The 23140-nt window shown below is 42.6% G+C and overlaps 1 protein-coding gene and 1 long non-coding RNA gene across 7 annotated transcripts in view; both read right to left on the reverse strand.

Moving 5' to 3' along the window:
- LOC138841410 (uncharacterized) overlaps window positions 1–3946 on the reverse strand; it is a 69360-nt gene extending 65414 nt beyond the window's left edge. The window contains exons 1-2 of the long non-coding RNA XR_011376417.1: window positions 3476–3946; window positions 2921–3015 (exon numbers count right to left, since the gene is read on the reverse strand). This is a non-coding gene — a long non-coding RNA (uncharacterized lncRNA). The remainder of the gene's footprint in view (window positions 1–2920; window positions 3016–3475) is intronic.
- Window positions 3947–5966: 2020 nt separating this feature from the next.
- Window positions 5967–23004, reverse strand: Atpsckmt (ATP synthase c subunit lysine N-methyltransferase). 6 transcript variants are annotated; one of them, XM_070042181.1, is made up of 6 exons: window positions 22982–23003; window positions 18761–18802; window positions 17534–17829; window positions 15612–15749; window positions 14392–14442; window positions 5967–7178 (listed from the first exon to the last, which is right to left on the reverse strand). In XM_070042181.1, the coding sequence occupies exons 3-6, from the start codon at window positions 17810–17812 to the stop codon at window positions 7002–7004; spliced, it is 645 nt and encodes a 214-aa protein (XP_069898282.1). In that variant the 5' UTR covers window positions 17813–17829; window positions 18761–18802; window positions 22982–23003; the 3' UTR covers window positions 5967–7001. The 6 variants fall into 6 exon arrangements, with proteins under 6 accessions (XP_069898282.1, XP_069898281.1, XP_069898280.1 ...); XM_070042180.1 differs by lacking the exon at window positions 22982–23003 and adding an exon at window positions 22269–22598; XM_070042179.1 differs by lacking the exon at window positions 22982–23003 and adding an exon at window positions 21063–22247.
- Between the last annotated feature and the right edge of the window lie 136 nt (window positions 23005–23140).

Genomic DNA, 23140 nt, shown 5'->3' on the forward strand with positions numbered 1-23140 from the left:
AGAAGAAACCTAGTTGTTCCTCCTCCTTATTGGAATTTACATTGCAATGTTTGAGCCAAGTTTGTTTCCTCTAGAACTACAAGCGATGTAGCCTACAGGCTGATTCTACCAAACTCTGAGGGGAAGATTACCAGACAGGCAATATTTCAAAACAGGATAGGTTTTAATATACAAACCACAACCCCAGGGCATATGAGTGCCCTGATGAAAATTAAACGCTAACCAGACACTGATGGTTCACTCTTGTAATTTTAACTACTACAGGAGGCTGAGATGTGAAGATGGTGATTCAAAGCTAGCCCAAGCAGGAAAATCCTGGCTGCAATTAACCATTAAAAAAAAAAAAAAAAAAAAAACAGAACTGGAGGTGTGGCTCGAAGAGGTAGAGTGCCTACCTTGAGCAAAAAAGCCAATCAAGAGCACAAAGCCCTGAGTTCAAGCACCAGCAAAAACAAAACAAAACAAAAAAACACTAATTTCTGTGTTTATTATTCCAAAATATTCAGCCAACAATGCTGTGTATGCCCAAATCAATGCAATGTCTGACTATACTATGAACTTGGAGTCCCTAGTCCTCTGGATGCACATTGTAAAAGCAAACAATAACTTCCTTTTACTGTTTCCATACTTATAATCATGGGGTCAGGGCGCAGGGAGATATTAATCTGTTGCTGTATTTCCTACTATGTCTCACTGGTCCAAATCGATTGCTCTATTCCCACATCATGGCTCCTACTTAAACACAACTACGGATAGTTTTCTATCTCCAAAGGATGTACCCCTTCTTCAGGGGTCCCTAGATCATCTAACGGGATGATCTGAGCTGTCCCCATCCACAGAGCAGCAGAACAAGAGACTCCAAGTCCCTGAAAGATCTCAGTGTCTCATGTGCTTGAGCGGGGTATGATGATACAGTGAGGCATGAGCAATGGCTGCCATTCTTCTAGTCACATGCGCATCTATGCGCCTTTATAGTCAAGACACAGAAATGTGTCATGGACACTCTGAAAACATTACAGGATGGAATAGGAGAAACCCTAGGTCTCCTTGGCTCAGGCCGAAATTTTCTGAATAGAAACCCGGAAGCACAACAAATCAAAGAAAGGTTGGACAAATGGGATTGCATAAGGTTGCAGAGCTTCTGCAGGGCAAATGTCATAGCTAGCAAGATCAATAGAAAGCCCACCGATTGGGAGAAGATCTTTACTAGCCATACAACGGACAAGGGTCTCATATCTAAAATATACTTGGAACTCAAAAAATTAAACCACCCAACAACAAATCCTCAAAGAAACAACTGCCCAATAAATAAGTGGGCGAAAGACTTAAAGAGAAGCTTCTCTGAAGAAGAAAGAAGGATGGCCAATAGACACATGAAGAAATGTTCAACATCCCTAGCCATAAAAGAAATGCAAATCAAAACAACATTGAGATATCACCTCACTCCAGTTAGAACGGCAAAAATCAAGAACTCTAACAACAACAGATGCTGGAGGGGATGTGGACAGAAAGGAACCTTACTTCATTGTTGGTGGAAATGTAAACTTGTTCAACCACTTTGGAAAGCAGTATGGAGGTTCCTCAAAAGACTTCACATAGATCTCCCCTATGATCCAGCAATCCCACTTTGGGGCATTTACCCAAATGTTTACAAACAAGACCACACTAAAGCTACCAGCACAACTATGTTTACTGCAGCATTATTTACCATAGCTAAGATATGGAACCAACCCAGATGCCCCTCAGTAGATGAATGGATCAAGAAAATGTGGTATATATACACAATGGAATTCTATGCCTCCATCAGAAAGAATGACATTTCCCCATTTGTTAGGAAATGGAAAGGTTTGGAAAAAATTATATTAAGTGAAGTAAGCCAGGCCCAAAGAAACATAGGTCCCATGGTTTCCCTTACTTGCAATATCTAGTATATGTATGAGTCAAGCGGAAAAGGTCAGATAATGTGATGTTAGGAAAATGAACCCTTAAATATGTATTTTAATGTTTTTTTTCTTTCATGCATGTGTTTCTAACGCATTTATAAGATTATTTCTTTGTTGCTTTGTATGTCCCTCCCCCACAGCGTAACCCCCGCTTTCACTATATTTGATGTCAGTATAACATGTGGAGGAGATGGGGACAAACAAGTCGTTTAAGGATTCAGGTGGACCTGTTGCAACAATGAGAAGTACAAGTTGTCATGTCAAAACCAGCTTTACAATGTCGGTGTGGGGGGGGGGGGGGAAGGGGGGGGAAAAGAAGGCTTGGGATTGGGGGGGAGGGGGGAGGCTGGGAAGGGATGTGAAGGGTAAACAAAGGAGGAGGCTGCAATGCTTGGTAAGAAATGTACGCATTATCCTGCCCATGTAATTGTAACTCCTCTGTACAGTATGTTCACAAATAAAATTAAATTAAATTTAAAAAAAAATACAAATGTGGGCTGGGAAGGTGGCTCAGTGGTAGAGCGCTTGCCTTGCATGCCTGAGGCCCTGGGTTCGATTCCTCAGCACCACATAAGCAAAAAGAAAAAAAAAGGTAGTGGCGCTGTGGCTCAAGTGGTAGAGCGCTAGCCTTGAGCTGAAGAGCTGAGGGACAGCGCCCAGGCCCAGAGTTCAGGCCCCCCCGACTAGACCCAAAAAAAAAAAAAAATACAAATGTGCTTGAGAACAGCAAAATGTCCTTAATACTGATTAGTAGATACATGAACAAAAACCATGTGATAAAATGATCAGGGTAAGTACCAGGGACAAGGTATAGAGGAAGCAGAAGGGATGGTCACCAGCAACCTTCAAGCTTTACCATCGTGCAGTTTAGCCAGCTGCTAGCTACACATTACCAGGGTTCAGCCTACTGCATCCTGCCACACCATCTCTCCTTTAACTTACATCCCACATGAAAAGCACTTCAAAGCTCTACTTACCAGAAAACTCTCAGACCCCACCACGAGGCTCTATCCACCAAGTTTTGGAGATACATATTTTTTTCTGACATAATTCGGCTGCTCAGTTGTTCATCCTGCAATACGACAGAGAAGAAAACTAACCTAATTCCTCCCTTCCATCCTTGAATTAAACCTAGTGATCAATGAGCCATTGTTTTATCAATCCTTCCAGGATAATGTTCATACTGTAATATTAAATTAGAAAAATAAGACATCTAATTTCCCTCACCTATAAAAGTTATCTGACCCTTTGTTCATGTTCAATTTGCCTCAGTTCATTGAGTCCCAAGTGTGACAATTCCAAGAGTCACAATCATAATGTGTCATTATTACAGAGCACTCAGTCTAAAGGTCTAAGAGGATTCTCAGATCAATAGAAATTAGTTTACCTGAGAAACTTTATTGTGTTATTTGGGTGTAGCTACTCTTACATTTATATAAATAACTATTTTTCTGTTTAAATATACAACCCACTCTGTTCCTTTTGCTTAATACCTGCAATGAAAGTAGTATTTTCATTGGTCATAAAATTACCTTCTTTATAAGCAGAGTTCTTCAAATGACGGGTCTCTGTCTGAGCAGATCTGGAGAGCTACTTGGGCCAGATAAGGCTCAGCACTCTTCGCAAGCTCTGCTCCAGACGCCTGCCCATGGAGGTGGATGAGGCCCCTGGCCGAGCCCGCCCCTTCAGGGACATGGCCTGCTCAGAAAAGTCTGTTCTGCCTCATCTTTCTCATGACTGCTGCAGTTCCTCTCTCTTCCACCTTGGACTTTCAACTTTGACTCCTCTGTCACCTAGTTCAAATCCTTGATGTGGCATCTGAGTACCCATCTCAGTTTTCCGCCAGCCGCTTTATTTTGGCCAGCCAACAGTCGGCCTGGACTCAGATGCCTGATCCTGCTTCCATCCACTGGAGGTCTGGGGAGTGTTTGGTCGCAGCTGCTCCTGTGATAAGGTGCCACAGTGTCACTAAAGCAACAAGGAATTACCAGTACTGACACACACCCACTCTTGGTTCCAAACACTGTTCTAGCTAAATCCTCTTGAATTCCCAAGTCTAGCTCTCCTCTCTGAGGACTCTCTTCATGGCTGCTGTGCTGATACCATGCACTTTCATTCATCAGCTTACCAACATTTTGACTACTTCCTAGTATCAGAGTGAAAAGTAGCCATATCTGCCTCATGTCTGTGGCTGTGTGGTTTTGTGTGGGGCTGTGTGAAACGCCTGTCTCGGAAGGCTGCCTCGAGGCTCCGCTGAGGTCCGCTCAAAGGATGCTGGCAGTCCTGCTAGGACAGGAAAATTCACGGTCACTTTGGGTCCTCGTAGGACTCCATTGCTGCTGTGGACGATCCCTTCTGCAACATCTCCACCAAGTGGCAGCCTCTGGCCCACATCTCCAGGGAGAAGGACACGCTAATCGACAGGCAATCATCTTAAATGAGTTTTTTAAGAGTATACTTCCTATTGAACTTAAACTTCTTGTCCCTTTAGCATCCATCCAAAACCCTGGCTTGCTCCTCAAAGCCAGTCCAAACAGTCCAACTTCAAAAAAGCAGCTTAGATGATTAAAATCCATGTTTGTATTTGCACTGGGGTTTGACAGGACAGCCATTTGGATTGAAGTGGTAGAATACCCATCTGATAAGCCTGAAGCCCTGAGTTCAATTCTTAGTACCACAAAAAGAGAAAGTGGGGAGGGGGGGATAAAGGGAGGGAAAAGAAAAGGAGAAAGGGAGGATGAAAGGAAGGAGAGATGGAGAAAGAAAGAAAGAAAGAAAGAAAGAAAGAAAGAAAGAAAGAAAGAAAGAAAGAAAGAAAGAAAGAAAGAAAGAGAAAGAGAGAGAGAGAGAGAAGGAGGAGGAAGGGAGGGAAGGGAAGAAAAGGAGAAATGGAAAGGAAAAGAAAATGAAAAGCCAAATGCCAGTAGCACATACCTATAATCCTACCTACTCAGAAAGCTGAGATCTGAAGACTTAAGATTTTCCTGGAGCAGGAAAGTCAGTGAGATTCTTATCTCCAATTAACCACCAATACACACACATACTCTCTCTCTCTCTCTCTCTCTCTCTCTCCCTCTCTCTCTCTCTCTCTCTCTCTCTCTCTCTCACATTTGTCTCCTGCTTCCAAAATAGAAATCCTATGAATCCATGGGGGCCTGGTACATCTGTTAACCTGAACCAATAGACCTTACAGAGTAAAAAAGCATACATAAATGACTGACTAAATGAATATATCCCCAAATAGTTCTCATTTACATGGAAATTATCAAGTTGACCATATCTTTGTCAGTTTAAAGATACAATCATTATTTTTTATTGCATCTTCATTAGGACAGTTTGGTATTTAGGTTATGGGTTTATTACTGAGTTCAATTCTTCTCTGTAATAAGTCGATTATCTGAAACATCACTCAATATTCATTTTCTAGAAATATGAAGCTTATCTACTCAAAAGTTTCCCTTGTCTTTTATCTAAATCAGTCAAGACTGTCTTCATAAGTGAGAAATATTAAACAGCTGCTTATAAAAATCAAAAGGCACTAGCAGAAGAAATATGCAAGCCAGGAACTGGTGGCTCATGCCTATAATCCTAGCTAATCTAGAGGCTGAGATCTGAAGATCACAGCTGAAAGCCATCCCAAACAGAAAAATATTCAAGACTCTTTCTCCAAAATTAATCACCAAAAAGCCAGAAGTTGAGCTATGTCCTAAATGGTAGAGCATCAGCCTTCAGCTAAAAAGTTAAGAAACAGAGCCTCAGGGTCAAAGCCTGGTACCAGTACCCCCCCCAAAAAAAAGAAGAAAAGAAATCTGCAACTTCCATGCATAAGCTTTTCCTTAGTGTCTAACATAATACTGAATGCCATTTACTGAACCAAAGACTATGTGTTGTGAGCTTTGCAAATTTCAGTGAGTCATTATCTACAGTGGCAGAGATATGCAGAAAACCAAGGCTCAGAGGCAATAATGTGTTGTGCAAGGCCCCCTGTTGAGGACAGAGCAGAGATCTTAACCCAGGCCAGACTCCGAGTGAAGTTCACAATCATTATTTTATTATTAAGCCTTACCAATTATTCCATGGTGTTAGGAATCTTTTCCAAATCCCAAATTTCACCAAATTCAAGATGCTATCAATTGTATGCACAGTTACCCCAAGAGGTACAACACTGCCAGTTAAAGCTATAACACAACTTCGACACACTCATTCACACATATATACTTGTATACATATACATATCTTCAATTAAACAACAATCTAGCCCTGGAGAAAATTATTCCTTATAAATATTATAAAATATGAATAGCTCTGAATCCTTTAGAAAATTAATTTTGCCATAAAGTATAGAAAAGAGATAAATCTTACATATGAAGTTGCAGAAAACAGCAAATTTTTCCTAATACATACTCTATTTAAAAATCATTTGTCTACCAGGTGTGGTGGCTTATGCCTATAACCCTACTCAGGAGGCTGAGATCTGAGGACCACAGTTTAAAGCCAGCCCAGGCAGAAAAGGCCAGGAGACTCTTCTCTCCAATAAACCACTCAGAAAACCAGAAGTAGGGCGGTGGCTCAAGTGGTAGAGCACTAGCCTTGAGCTGAATTGCTGAGGGACAGCGCCCAGGCCCAGAGTTCAAGCCCCAAGACTGACCAATAAATAAATAAATAAATAAAATTATTTGTCCTCATCTGTAATATTAAACCATACTGCTTATAACGTAAAAAGCTGTTGACATTTTCTGATCCATAAACAGGACATATTTATTTACATTTTCATGCATTCCAGCATATGAAAAGACAGCACATTTATTGGAATATTCCAATGAAAGTAGATTTTAAGTCTACTTGTTTTCTTAACTCCAGTTTTCTCTAAAAGCTACAGGAAGAATAGTGATCTGCATTCTTCATTAAAGAAAAACATGTTCACTGACAGCTGTATATTTCTCTTACAGCTGTAAGTAAGAATCTTTAGCTGAGGACACAGCTCTAAGTATCTATGAAATCTTTACTCAGAAAAAGATTTTTAGTGAGGCTTCTATCTGAATGACCAATTGAAGGCACTCAATTTTCAGGACTCTTTCCCCTTCCTCGAAAAGTGCTCACATCATAGGCCCACACAGTGTCTGTCCCCTCTCCAGTGATGTGGTCTGGTGTCCAGTGAGGAAAAGGGAACCGGCAAGCAATGACTCTTGCATCATCCTCAAGTTCAAGTTCAAGTTTCTTCTCCAACTGCAGCATCTGTGCAGAATAATAGCAGCCATTAGTTAAGTGAATGATTTGACAGAGAAATGATTCCATGTTGCCCTTCTATGTTTACTGAGTTTCTTAAAGTACTTAGAAAAAATATCATGTACGGCACAAATACATTATCAAACAAATTATTAACAAAAAGACATATTAACAGCAGTAGTAAGAATATCACCGATTATTAATTATATAATGTGCTAGTTTTAGTACTGTCAATCCTGATTTCCAGTTTTCTAACTAAAACCATGATATGACAATAGATTTAGTCACCTAACATTTTAGTATACTTTGTGTCATATAATTTAGACAATTTCCAACATGTTTAGTATCTCCAACACTGGGATACATTATATTTTATATTATTTTAGGATTATAACTGGCAATATTATTTCCCCCAACAGCAATGGTATACTTTAATGTCAACAACATACATAGTCAATAAAATGTGATTTAGGTAGGCCATAAAAAATATATACATACTGTATCAACATGTACAGATACTGTGAAATATTTCCTAAGTTTTTAAATGTCATAAAATACTGATGAGTTAGTACAGGGCTTCATACATGCTAGGTACCTCTCTACCACGAAGCTACACCTCCTCCAGCCTTAATAATGAATTCCTGGACAATCTAACGTACCTCTTTTAAATCATTTTATTATTAATCTACCAATGAGGCAATTTTAACATTTGCTATTAAATGTTGTCTGCAGTTCCTAAAAATACATTAATACTTTCATATCCTAAAAATACTTTTTTTTTGGGGGGGGGAGTCCAGTTGTGGGGCCTGAACTCTGGGCCTGGGCGCTGTCCCTCAGCTCTTCAGCTCAAGGCTAGCGCTCTACCACTTGAGCCACAGCACCACTTCCGGCTTTTTTCTTTTTGCTTATGGGGTGCTGAGGAATCGAACCCAGGGCCTCATGCATGCAAGGTAAGCGCTCTACCACTGAGACACCTTCCCAGCCCCTAAAAATACTTTTAAAATTCCACTTTCTTAGTTTAAGATGTGAAGTTTATAGATAGGTTGCAAAGAAATGTACAGCTTTACCGCAATTCACCAATTTCTAGCAATTCACCAATTTCTAACATTTTGTCATTTTTATTGTTTGTTCTATTCCTGTCGCTCTGAATTCTTTTTCTAAACTATTTGATAAGTAGTTGCATTTTACATCCATGTTTATTTCAATAATGCCTCAGTGTGTATTTTCTTTTTTTTTCCAGTCCTAGAGTTTGAACTTAGGACCTGGCACTGTCCCTAAGCTTCTCTGTGCTCAAGACTAGCACTTTACCACTTGAACCACACACTTCCAGCTTTTTTAATATGGTACTGAGGAATCGAACCCAGGGCATGCTAGGCAAGCACTCTATCACTAAGCCACAATCCCAGCCCCTCAGGGTGTATTTTCTAAGAAACAGAAAATCTTCTTACATAATCCCAGCATAGTTTTCATATTCAGGAAACCTAGCATTGTATCCCAACTAATCCCAATTACACCCCAATTATTTTTTAATATATATTCTTTATTGTTAAGGGGTTACAGTTACATGAGTAAGGTAATGAGTACATTTCCTATTGAGCATTGTTACCCTTCCTTTGTTTTTTCTATACCATCCCTTCCCGCCCCACCTCCCCAACTCCTCCCTCCCTGCCACCCCCCCACCCCAAATTGTAAAGTTCATTTCCAATTATTTCCTTAGCTCAATAGTGTTTTATAGAATTTCCTTCAGGACAGAATCCAGTCCAGGATCAGTTTTTGCATTTAGTGGTAGTAGCATTTCACTAGTCTTTTTTATCTGAACAATTTCTATCTTTGTCTTTCCTGACAAAGGACCAAATGAACCATATTTTGGGATCCCCTGGTATGTGGTCCTGATGTGCTAGGTGCATGTGTGTCTCTGGCAATGCCACAGCTCTGCATCTGTGAACTTACTAAGACTCCAGAAGCCCAGCAGATTCTTCTGCTCCTGGTGGTGGTATTAACCATGCAATTTGTGGTCAATACAGTAACTCCACAATGCAGTAATTAAGTTTGCTTGTGGGAAGAAATTTGGAGATGACTTAAACATCATTACTTATTAGACCATCCCTGCACTAGAAGTTGCCTTCCCTGATGATTCTGACTGGAAGCCATTTTTACTATAGCAACTACAAAGTGGCAATTTTCTAATTCCATTATTTCTTCCAGATGTATAACTATCATTATACTGTAAGAAAGAGCTTTCCTTTTTCCTTTCTCCCTCAGACTATGTATCCATAACTACCTGGTATAAGCAGTCACATTATTACTCATTCAGTGGGTAATAATCCACTAATGTCCTTGCTTATTCTAATGCCCAGATTGTCCTAAATTGGCCACTGAAAACCTCCTCCAACTGGCTTCTCAATCCTTCAGACATATTCGTGTAAAATATTTTGAGTACTTCCTTATATTCTGGCTCAGTAAGATGTTCCAGGTGTATCTTCCTTTCTCCTGCCTTGGATCAGTCCTTCCTCAAAGATTCTTAGTTCTTCTTAGTAAAAAATGGTGCTTAGAAACCAAGATCTAGGCAAAAACTACTCCCCAGTCCCTTTAAAAGTCACCAACTTGCTGGGCACTGGTGGCTCATGCCTATAATCCTAGTTACCAGGAGGCTGAGATTTCAGAGTTACAGTTCAAAACCAACCTGTACAAGAAAGTCTGTGAGATTTTTACCTTCAACTAACTACCAAAAAAGCTGGAAGTGGAGGTATGGCTCTAGGAGTAGAGTGCTAGCCTTGAGCACACACACACACACAAAAAAAAGGCTCAAGGGCAGCACCCAGGCAGAGTTCAAGCCCCAGGACCAACACACACACACACACACACACACACACACACACACACACACACACACACACACACACACACACACACACACACACACACACACACACACACACACACACACACACACACACACACACACACACACACACACACGTACGTTACCAACTAAAGCAAGACAAACAAATCAATAATGCTCTTGTAGAGGTTTTGTTGTTTACTTACATCTTAGAAAAGTGGCTAGGAAAAATTCCTCCATGTGACTATTGCTGGAGTGAGCCAAAATTCTAATTCATCACTAGAATCAATACCAAGATAACAAAGAATAAATTCTATTAAGGATGGGAAGTTTCTATTTTTCTAACAGCCAGTAAAGTTTTTTTTTAAGTTTTATTCTTTGAGAGAAAATTAAATAAGCAAAGGATGAGACAATATGTGCTTCTCCAAAATATCAGAGGTTTCTTATGGAAATCTGGTTCATAAGAAAAATAATTGTAAGCGTATTTTCATTATTATTATTCTTTTCTCTTTTATTGTTTCTTTTATTTCAAAATGATTGTCACATACTAAGTCAAGATAAACCTAAAAATGAAAGAAGCTATTTCAATCATGAGAAATGAACTGACTAAATTACACATAAATATGCAATGAGTCTGGTTCTTGATATCATACACAAAAAGAAGCAGTGATGTGTCATGCCTGTCTAATACAATTCAAAATTATTCATATAATTATAGGCTCCAAAGTGACACAAACTCATCACATTCTAGTTGAATCTTCAAAGCTTTAAACACAAGCTACAATCAGCTTGAAGCCATGAAACAAATCAGGCTTGACCATGATCAACACTGACCCACGACCTCATATGCTCCTCTTGGCTATTAAGGTAGCTGTGCCACCAGGCGCCTCTCGAGTCCCTGGCTGGCCACCCCTAATTTCTCATACCTCAAATGTTAGCACAGAGCCTAGGCCTTGGACGACTCTCCTCTGAGACCTTTGCTCATCCTGGCGATCTTTCTCCTGGGCTTCCTCATATCTGTGCACTGATGGCTAACATGTTCATTTTCCACCACCTTCTCTCCAGACTTCTTACCCAGTTTTCCAAGCCCACATACACTCAAGACTTCCCATGCCCATACCGTACTTCCTCAGTCAACTTTACCTGCGCCTCTCCCAGGTGAGGTCTTGGCACCTCCAATGCCAGGAGCTCAGCCAGACACCATGGGCCGCCCTGGACTCCTGTCTCACACTAGATCTGCCTATTAAACATCCATCTTTACAGTGCATCATCCACAATTTGATCTCTTCTCACCCGCTCATCTATTCTGGTCTAAGTCTCAATACCAGTCACCTGCACACTTACAAGAGCGCCTCCCTCCTGGCTTCCACTAGGTTTTCCCAGGTCAGCTCCAAGCAGTAACCTGTGATTCTTTTCAGCTCTGGAGAGTTCTCTGCCTGGTCCTCAACAACAGCACACATCCATCCTTCAGGCCTCTCTCCTCCCTCGTGCTGCCCAGCCTTACTGGTCTCCCATGTGCTTCCTGCTCCCAAGCACAGCAGACACACATGCCCCTTCAGCCCTTTCACAACTGCCGCCCTTTGCTGACCATTCTTGCATGCACGGCTCCCTCCCCTCACTACTCCTGCTTTGCTTCAACTACTCTGCAGGACTCATTTTGTTTGACTGTATGATACATTCTACATTGATGTAATATGTTCTCTCCCCAATAGTACCAAAGCACCTCCAGGCAAAAGTGTTGTTATTCACTGAGATATTACAAATAATCACAGTGCTCATACTTACCCAAGGAACAAAGGAAAGACTGGTATGTTGTTCAGTCAGGAGTCACTCATCAGAATTCCTAACTAAAATCAGTCATTCTTTTAAGTTATGAAAGTTTATAGCCTTCTAGGGAAAGTATTTCTATCACATTCATTAATTAATAGTACTTACTGAGCCAGGTACCAGTGGCTCTTGCCTATATTCTTAGCTACTCAGGAGAATGAGATATGAAGACTGAGGTTTGAAGCCAGCCCAAGCAGACAAATCTGAGATTCTTACCTCTAATAAATCAGAAAAAAAGCTAGAACTGGAGATGTGGTTCAAGTGATAGATTACCTGCCATAACTAGCAAAAGCCAAGTAAGAGATCAAAGCACTTAGTCCAATGGTACCATTAAAAAAAAACAGTACTCATTGAGTACTTATTCTGTGCCCAATGATGCCATGCTAGAGGTCAAACAGCACAGATGGCTAAGCATCAGATCCTTGAGCTCTTAGGTTCACAGTACAGCGACAGAGCAAAGCCTGTCGGAGGTAGCAGGCAAAGAAGATGTGTTCTGATTTTGAAGAGCCTTAGGCTTGTGTTAATGAGGATACTTGCCATGTGAGTGGTGGGTTTACCAGACCCACAAGAACTCCTCATGCCAGTTTGATACATGAGTGTGATAATGGTGGCTCCATTGTCTGCTACAACTGCACACAGCTGTTAGGCCTAATCAAAAGAGCATCAGAAACAGGGCTGAGGACTGCAACAGCAGGGTGTCCTGCTCTACTTGTCACCAGCCTCCATCAGACACGACGGGAATTAGTTCACAGATGCTAGCTTTGCTGAGCTATCCAGCCACGACTAGAATGCTGACCAGCACCCAAAGGATGGGAATACAGTTTCATAGATGCATGACACAGTCAGGCCCAAACAGGGAGAAAGCACTTTTCCAGGGTCACCCAACTCTTGAAGGGCAGACCGGGCCTCCAACTTCCCAGCCAGCATGTTCTCCTCGCCCCCTTCCCCACTACCTCCTCTTAGGCAAAGCTTGATGAGAGTTGAAAGTGGGCCCTCTAGACCAACAGAAGCTGGCTGTGCTCTCTGCATCTGGATGAACCCGCTAACATGGAAAACAGGTTGGCTGAATCTCTATTATTACAGAAAATGAGAGTCCCTGTGTGTATTTCAGCTGCTCCCTGCTCTCCTTGGGATTCTCTAAGTTCCTTGCTTATGAGGTGTCTATATACAGAAGAACGGGCAATAATTGCAAAAGCACTTATTAAAATAACCAGACTCTCACCACCGCTAAGGAAACGGCTCAAAATCGTGTGTGCGTCTCAGACCTGACAGCAGGAAGCACAGTGGCCAGGACAAGTTAGGTAGCCATGGCATTACCACAGGCCCCTGCTGCCCCCAACTGGGGCACGGTAGTATGGTTTCAGAATCCACACCATTAAATATCCTGTCTCTCCAGAGTACACGGACATCCTGGTAAAGAGTAACTCTATTTTCACAAAATGTGGAACTTAAGAGTTACTTGTCTTCAAAATACTAATTAGTCCATGTTAGAATGAAAACTAAAATATTCTAATAAATAGTAAATCACCATCAAAATTCTGCATCTAGTCTATGATCCCAAAAGCTGTTTTCAAAGGACCAGGAACCATGCTTCCAACCTGTCTTTACTTCTAGGACAAAAGTATAGGTATCCAAGTTTGACCTTTATCTCAGGCCTAATATCAACCACAAGCATACAAAATTCTGTCACTTTCAAGAATGTGCAACTGAGGCATTTCCAAATTGTTCTTAAATTTTAAAAACATGGTATTATATTAAAATTCCCAATAAAAAAAATCCCAATAGTAACAGTACATTTCTTAAGCACTGAAACATCTTCTATAAAAATTAAGGTATAAGTAAGAAAGCAAAACAAACAAAATTCCTTTTTAAAACTTAAAATGATATCAGTTATATAGTGCCATTTCAGCAAACATCCAATTCTGCCAAGATTATTATAGCTATCATTACAGACTTTGAAGAGTAAAAAGGGATTTATTCTTTGGTCTATAAGCCAGCAATTACAGTAAAAGCATCCCACCCTGACCATCTTTCTAAAGGCTATAGAGGACCATTTTCACTACAATACTGTGGCATTTTCACTTTTGAAAGTACATAATCAAAGTTCAATATTCAGTTCTTTGGCAAATCAGTCAATTGAGGCAAATTGAAACTAGTCAATGCTCATCCACCCTGAAAATTATCTTCTAGCAAAATTGGAGGAATGATCAATTCAAAGGGAACATCCCATTAACTTCCCCAAGTGATTCTGGCTGGGTATAAGTGAGCAGCCATGAAAATCGCAAACTACATTCGACACTGGGACCTCATAAAGCAGTTTTCAAACTGGGAAATTTTAAGGATTATGAGATTTTTATCTGAAACAAAAGTTTGAAAATATGACTGAATCATTTACGACTAAACTTTTAAGGACTTGTAGTATTTTATTAAGCCAATGACCTGAAACCCCAAGTGTCCTCAAAGTCTCTAGGAGGCCATCACTCTACCCGTGGGTGGAATACTGGTGCTGAGGGGGCCTGTGGCACCACCTGCCCGTACAGAGAACATACTCACCATCTGGGGCACGCCAAAAATAACCACATTTGAGTACTGCGAAAAGGTAACCTAAAAATGAGATGGGAAACAATGAGCAGATTAGTCCTAAAAAGCCAGACACTCACTTCTTTCACAGATGTGAATTTTCCATTCTGCCCAATGGTGGGCTTTTATAGACTTCTAAAAAAAATGTCCTCCTCAAGATGGCACAAAGAAAAAGGCAACTTGTCCCCATTTTCACTTATACTAATACAAATTACCAGTCTCCCAAAAGCATCCCTGTAACACATGTCACTTTGTCCTCAAGGGGACAGCAGGTAGGGCATGCCTCAGGTCCTGTGTCAGAATGGCCAAGGGCTCCCAGTGACCAACTGCTGGCCATTCCTGGCACTGAGTCACACGGTCCTTTGCTACTCCACTAAAGCATCTTGCGAGAACTCAGCAGATTTCAAAGCCACCAGTTTTGTGTTCGACCACCATCCTTAGAATTCTAATCCTTTTCCTTTTCTCTAAAACACTATGTAGAAAGTGCAATAAAATAGTCCTTCAACGGTTGACAAACTGGGGGTAAAAGTGCTTCAACAGTCAAAATTCTTATTGCCCAATAAAAGTCTTACTTACTCTACAGAGACTGTTTACTTCTATATGGTATAAAAAAAAACAATGCAAGTAAAACGCAAGTGGATTTTTATAAGCAACTGATGGCAATATTACAATAAAAAATTCTTATTTAAGAAAAAGCATTTTATGGAGTTTTCCTAAAGCAAAATTACAGGGTTTTAGAGTACAGATAAATTTGCAAGTATCTCATCCTCTGAGGACAAAAAGTAACCACAAGAGCATAGTTAGCACATTCTTTCTCTTCTCAATTATCTGTCTCACATACCTGGAAGGGTCAAACAGGTACCCAGAATAATTTATGAGAGTTCCACATGAGGGCTGGGAATGTGGCTTAGTGGTAGAGTGCTTGCCTAGCATGCATAAAGCCCTGAGTGATTCCTCAGAACCACACCAACAGAAAAAGCCAAAAAGTGGTGCTGTGGCTCATGTGGTAGAGTGCTAGCTTTGAGCGAAAGAAGCCCAGGGACAGCACTAGGCCCTAGCCAAAACAAATAAAAAGTCTAAAATATGTGTGCATTTCATTATTTCAAAATATCCATTAGATTTCGATGTTTTAATACACTTATCAGTCATTCGTCATATTAATTGTGAATTTAAGAGTTTTCTGCCTTACATACCTTCCACAGGTCTGAAATGTAAAACTTGGCGGAGCCATGCACACCTTCTCGCCATGCGCGGTACCTGGAGTACCAAACTAGCCAGGGATTTAATTCATAACCAACAGCTGTGAAGCCTTCCTTTGCTGCTGCTATCACCTGAAGAGAAGGATTTGTCCAAAAGAAGAAAGTCACCTTACATGTGACCTTACCAAATAATATGAGTATTTCCTACTTATGGTTTATAATCCTAAAACAACCTGTCAAAAAGCACTGCATTTGAAGACACCATTTAAAAAAATATTTCTCAGGGCTAGGAGGTGGCTCAGTGGTAGAGTGCTTGCCTCGTATGCATGAGGCCCTAGGTTCGATTCCTCAGCACTACATAAATAGAAAAAGCCAGATGTGGCGCGGTGGCTCAAGTGGTAGAGCACTAGCCTTGAGCTGAAGAGCTGAGGGACAGTGCCCAAGCTCAGAATTGAAGCCCCCTGACCAAAAAAAAAAAAAAAAATCTCATCTACATGCCAGCAGCTCATACCTTAATCTTTGCTACTTTGCTGAGATGGTTGAGATCCCTGCTTGAGGTCAGCCCAGGCAGAAAAGTCATCAGACAGCTTCTCAAGAGCTGTACATGATAGTGTGAATCAATTATAAAAACTACTTAGAGAAGTCTGGCACTGGTGGCTCACTGTAATCCTAACTACTCAGGCAGCTGAGATACAAAAAGGGAGGTTCAAAGCCAACCCAGGGAGGAAATTCTGTGAGACTTTTATGTCCAATAAACTATTAAAAAAAAAAAAAACACATCAGGGGCTGGGAAGGTGGCTCAGTGATAGAGTGCTTGCCTAGCATGCATGAAGACCTGGGTTCAATTCCTCAGAACCACAAAAACAGAAAAATCTGGAAGTGGCACTGTGGCTCACTTCCCAAGCCACACAATGCCACAAGGAAATTATCTTCTTAGAAGCCACAAAAGTACTGTTTGAATATGGGAAGAATTCAAATGCATATTCAAAACCTTCCTTCTAACCAGGCATTGTGCCAAACGCTTATAATCCCACCATTCATGAGCTGGGGGGGGGGGGGGGGGCTGCCTGGGTTACATAGCAAGACCTTGTCTCAAAAAAATAAAAACCTTGCTTCTGATTAACATATCTATTTCTCAATATCTTTTTTTTTTTTTTTTTGTCCGTCATGGGGCTTGAACTCTGGGCCTGGGTGCTATCCCTCAGCTCTTCAGCTCAAGGCTAGCACTCTACCACATGAGCTACAGCACCACTTCCAGTTTTCTGGTGGTTTATTTGAGATAAGAGTTTCACAGACTTTCCTGCCAGGACTTGCTTTGAACCAAGATCCTCCAATCTCAGACTCCTAAGTAGTTAGGATTACAGGTATGAGCCATAGGTGCCTGGCCTATTTCCCAATATCTTAAGAATCTACACTAGTGGTTGCCAGAGGGAAAGAAGGGAACAAAGAACTGATTTTCTTTTGGGGGGGGGGGGGATGTCATGGGGCTTGAACTCTAGGCCTGGCACTGTCCCTGAGCTCTTCAGCTCAAGGCTAGAGCACTACCACTTGAGCCACAGCGCCACTTCTGGTTTTCTGAGTGGTTTATCAGAGACAAGAATCTCATGACTTTCCTGCCCTGCTGGCTTTGAACCATGATCCTCAAATCTCAGCCTCCTGAGTAGCTAGGATTACAGGTGTGAGCCACCAGTGCCCGGCAAGAACTGCTTTTTAATAAATTTAGTTTCTATTTTGAAGATGAAAAGAGTTCTAAGACTGGTGGTGGTGCTGGTTATGTGAATGTACATTCAATGAGAAGGCACCTAATACACTGGAATGGATACCTAAAAATGGCGACAATAGCAAGGTCTGGTGCATATAAGCTGACACTGTATCAATTCTGGTTCCAAACCCGACCAGGCATGGGCATTACTCACAATGCGTCCATCACCACTGCCAATGTCCACCAGAGAGCCTCTCCTGTGTCCCAGCATCCTCACGACATTTTCAATCTGCTTCGAGGTTGCAGGTACAAAAGGCAAACAAACTTTTCGGAGGGCTGGTGTAATAAATGGTGTAGCTATAGCGTACACAGCCACTAGAGCCCCCCCAACAATCCCAGTGCATAAAATGCCCCAATTGCTTCTCTTCAAGTTGTGGCCTTCCACTTCCAAACTAGTAGGAGAAAATCTCAGCGGTCCTTCTTGTTGGGGCATTTCTGAGGTAGCTGTACCTATATTGAAAGCAAACAGAATTGCATGTAGCCCTACATCTGAAACCCAAGGCTGTATTTTGTTACTCCCTCCTCACCACCACCCCCATCCCCCCGTCCCCGCTGGTGCTAGGAATCAAATTCAGCACCTTGTACATGCTAGGTAAGTACTCTACCCCTGAGCTAATCTACAACCCCTTTTCCTACAATTCTTACTAACAAATTCATACTTTTAAAGGGCAGTTTAGTTGAATAAAACAAAAATTACAAGTATAAAATTATTCATGAGTTCTAAGTAAGTTCCACTTACAAAACTAAAGTGATTTGGAAACATTCATTACTAACAGAAAAGTGAAATCTTTTCTTCCCAATTATTGATTTTATTTGTGTCTAGGAATCATCCTGAAGATATATTAAGAGTATTCAAGTCTAGTAATTTATCATTTCAATATCCACTAGTGCATATTTTAACCATAAACCAGTTTTGTGTTCTGAATGAAGAACAAATAAGCACACCAAAATTTTTCTATCATTTGTAATTTGGCTGCCCAAATGCAATTTTGAAATAACAGAAGTTTTTTTTTTTTTTTTTTTTTTTAAAGCAGGTCTTGGAGAAGGACGGGTGAGAATGTAGAAAGGGTGATGTTGATCAAGATGCATTATATTCATAAACTATTTTGTACAACTCTTTTGTACAACTACTTAAGGACAATAAACACACACACACACACACACACACACACACACACACACACACACACACACACACACACACACACACACACACACACACACACACACACACACAAACAGGTCTTTCCAAACTTTTCATTGAGTGTGGCCACAGTCTTTAAAGCAGATGCAAAACAGAAAGAAATTGTTACAAAGCTATCAGAAGCACAGAATAAAGCAGATGAACTCTAATAACTGATTACAGAGAAATGAATGTCACCTTAAATATTCTCCTCTTGCATTTGTCCTCCAAAATGCATTCCTAATGGGATATGAAAATTAGGTTATGATGTTATTAGAATTAATGACAACACAGCACAGATTAGCCAGCCCAGGCTAAGATGCCACCTCTGTTCCTTTATTAACAGTGTGACTGGGAATCCCTTCTCCTTGCTGAGTCTGTGGCTATAACGTCGGTTTGCAGGGATATTGTGAAGACAGAATAAGTGAGTGTAGGTCCAGACACCAGGAAAGCAGAGTGTGTCATCTATTATGTTCTGAACAAGGAAAGCCTCCACATGGTCTGTTTGCTATCATGTACACACTGCTGCAGCCAGGCTGAGCCCCAAAGAAAACCAGAGCACCTTGGTCCTGAAGCAGCAGTGCACCAAGTGGACATGAAACCATAGCTAACAGGAAAAGGTGAGGGGATGATGATACTCAGAGCTTATCAGCAAATCATGAAAAACACTGGTTGTACTCATTTTAAACTGCTGAAAGAAACTGCCATACACTTCCTGGCTTAACACTGCACCCACTTATTCCCATTCAATGCTGGAGGGCAGATTCCACATGGGTTGGGCAGGGCTGACTACCTCCTAGAGGTTCTAGGGTATTTACCAGCTTTACATTCCTTGGCTCTGGACCACGAACCGCTGTTCCATCTTGGTACCCCATGTGTATGCATATGCCAGAACTGGGGCTTGAACTCAGGGCCTTGTACTTACTAGACTAGCTAGAAACCACAGGGACACCCTTCTAACTCTGCTTTTTGCTGGTTATTTTTAGAACAGGGTCTGATTTCCTACCCAGCCTGCGCTTGGGCCCATCCACCCACTTTCAGAACTCCTGTCATTGCTGGGATCATAGGCATCCAGTTCCCTTCACAGAGACCTCACCAAGTCTTTTCTGAGTAGCCTCCCACATACTTTGGGGTGATAGGCATGCGACAGACCCTAGCCAGTGTGAGAAGGAATTTCATGAATTTCTGCCTGAGCTGGCCTTAAACTATACTCCAGTTCTCAGCCACCAAAGTAGCTACTATTTTATGACTAAGACACCATTTCCCAGATTGTAGCACAAGTCAACTTTAGAACATTTTCATTAGCTCCACAAGAAACCCCCTTAGCCTTCAGCCATCATCCCCTTATCAACCCTCTGCCCCCCTCCCCCCCCCCCCCACAGCCCTAAGCAATCCTTACTGTTTCTAGTCACTTAGTCCAGATTTACAGGAGTGGTATCCCTTTGTATGTGGCCTTCTGAGATCAACTTGTTTTTCAGTCAGATGTCCAGCTTTGGGCACTATCCCTGAGTTTTTCTGGATAAGACTAGCACTCTACCACTGAGCCACAACTCCACTTCAGGTTTTCAGATGGCTAATTGGAGATAGATCTCACAGGCTTTCCTGACCTGGCTGGCTTCAAATCACAATCCTCAGATCTCAGTCTCCTGAGTAGCTGGATTACATGCATAAGCCAACAGGGCCCAGTGATCAACTTCTTTTACTTAGTCCAACGGCCACAAGATTCATCTACACTGTACCTTCTATCAGTACTTTATTGCTTTTTGTGGCTGAATATTCCATTGAATGGATATTCAAAACTTTTCACTGATTCATGTAGAGTTTATTAAATATACTCAAGTCAGATGATCCAAATTCTTTTTCACCTATGCACACATAAACCTCTCATGAAGTCAGGCGCCGGTGGCTCATGCCTTTAGTCCTAGCTACTCAGGAGGCTGAGATCTGAGGATCACGGTTCAAAACCAGCCCAGGCATGAACATCCGTGAGACTCCTATTTCCAATAAACCACTAGAAAATCGGAATTGGCGCGTGGCTCAAGAGGTAGAGCACTCGCCTTGAGCTGAAGAGCACAGGGACAGCGCCCAGGCCCAGAGTTCAAGCCCCACAACCAAAAAAAAAAAAAAAAAAAAAACCTCTCATGAAACCAGCAAAATACATAAAGGCTGCCATCTAGCCACCAGCGTGAATGGTAGAGTCCAGTGGAAGCAGATTCAGGTCAGATTGTGAGAAAGGATCTACTATACACAACACAGTGGGAATATGGAGAGCTACAGAAGGAAGATGAATTCCAATAATAGGGCCAGTAGGTATTGACAAAAAGCCAGAATTGGACCTACGAGCAGGGAACAGTGGTAAAAGGCAGGTGTATGAATACCAGAAGTGTGCATTTCACTTTGTAAGCACTAAAATTGAACTTTTTATGCAAAGCCACTAAAATATCTGTGAAGAAAAACAATGTCAAAGCAAAATACTGACCACTCATGCCTGTAATCCTACCTATTCAGGTTATAAGCTGAAGGATCATAATTTGAGGCCAGCCTGGGCTGAAAAGTTGCTATACTCCATCTCCAAAACAATCAGCCAAAAGGAGCACAGGAGACATGGCTTCAGTGGTATAGCACCAACCTAGCAGGTGTGAGGCCCTAAGTTCAAACCCCAGTACACAAAAATTAAAGTAAGAAAGGCAACACCAACAGCCTTGACAAAAAGTACTAAATCTCAACTTTTTATGCCTGCATGGTTTGCAAATGTATAAATTTACAGAGAAAATCTGTACCCATTGCCTAGGTTTTTGAGGACTATGTAAATCCAATGTCCAACGATAAGCTCCATTTGATAAAAGATGTACTGCTTTTATTAGTGAAAATTAGTCGCTGAACATTCAAAATTAAAGTCAAGACTGTTCCAAATATTATATATTGGTACCAGTGCTGGGGCTTGAACTCAGGGCCTGGCCTGTGTGCTATCCCCAAGATTTTTTTGCTCAAGGCTAGTGCTCTACCACTTGAGCCAAAGCTCCACTTCCAGCTTTTTTTTAGTAGTTAATGGGGATGAGTCTTTAGAGCTTTCCTGCTGCTGCTGGCTTTGAACCACAATCCTCAGATCTCAGACTCCTGAGAAGCTAGTTACAGGCATGAGCCATCAGCATCCAGCTCTATAACTGTTTTATTGGTCCTTGTTTAGCTTGTCAGACTATTTACTGTAATACACATAAACGGCAAGAAACTCCTGCCAGGTGTACTCTTTGGAACGCCAAACTACAGTGAAATAAGAGCTGCGGTAGCCACTCTTTTCATTGAGCATTTAGGAGTCCATACGTGAAAGTCAAAGACAATACAAGGTTAACTAATTCATACTGTCTCTGGGCTTCAGGTGCCTCCTTCTGGTTAATTTTCAAGAACAGATCTGAAGCTGAAGCTAAAGGCAGTGACTAAAATGCTAAATGCCAGAAATATAAACTCAATGATATTGGTTCACAAGACTCATCTTCAATTAACCATCAGAAAGCCCAAAGGGGAACTGTGGCCGAAGTGATAGCACACTGGCTTCGAGAGAAAAAGCTCCGGGATGGCGTCCAGGCCTTGAGCTCGGTGCATGACGGTGTGATTCCATGTGCAGCTAGCCTCTAGCCCGACACATATTGGGGGTTAAATATGAGGATTCATGGATCGACCAACCGGACCGAGTCTGAAAGCCAAGCACCTGTGCGTTCATGCCAACATTCTCGAGTAGGTAATAAACACGGGAAACAGCGCAGGGGCTGTCCCCTGGCCACTGAGGCTGAAAAGGCTCGGGAACCCACACCAAATACGCCCCAGGCTATTAAAAAACAAAATCAAGAGGCAGTGGCGATGCGGGGGACGCGGTACTGTGTCGATGGGGGTGCAGGTCAGACCCTCGCGCGGCCGCACACCCTGCACCGGGCCGGGGCCCCGCCGGCACGGCGCTGAGGGACGACGTCCCGCCGGACTGGCTGCACCTGGGCGGGCCACCGGGTCATCCGTGCAACTCGGAGCCCCGTGAGGGGGACACCCTACTGTAACCCGCAAAGCCCGTCAAGCAGACGGGGAAACCGAGGCACGGCTAAGCCCCGCCGGTGAGAGGCGGGGCGCACCCCACGCCCCGTGGCGCGGTCCCCCTCTCGGGAGAGCCGCCACGCGGGGGGCCCGCCGGACCCGGCGCTCGGAGCCGGCCCGGGCCCAGGGACGGACCCTGCTCCCCGAGGGGAGGCGGCGCCGCGCCCGGACGCGCGCCACAGCAGCCGCCCGCTCGCCGCAGCCCGACGCCGGACCCCGGGGGCTCGGCCGCGGCGCCCCCGCGGGCGGCGGGCCCCACGCCGCGGGCGGCGACCTCCAAGCGGCGCCCGCGCCACCGTCCCACGACCGACGGGAGCGGCCGTGCCGGCCAGGCCTCACCTCCTCTTCCTGCCATCGCGAGATTTCCGGGCCGGAAGCGGAAGTGGACTCTACCATCGTCTCGAAGTCGGGGTGGGAGGACGAGGGAAAGCGTCGCGAGCCGACGAGGTCCTCAGTGAGACCTCCCCAGCAGAAGGCCCAAATTATACTGTTTGACGA

Source organism: Dipodomys merriami, unplaced genomic scaffold (genome assembly GCF_024711535.1).
Source record: "Dipodomys merriami isolate MVZ:Mamm:240054 unplaced genomic scaffold, mDipMer1.0.p SCAF_32, whole genome shotgun sequence".
In the NCBI taxonomy this organism is placed as follows: domain Eukaryota; kingdom Metazoa; phylum Chordata; class Mammalia; order Rodentia; family Heteromyidae; genus Dipodomys; species Dipodomys merriami.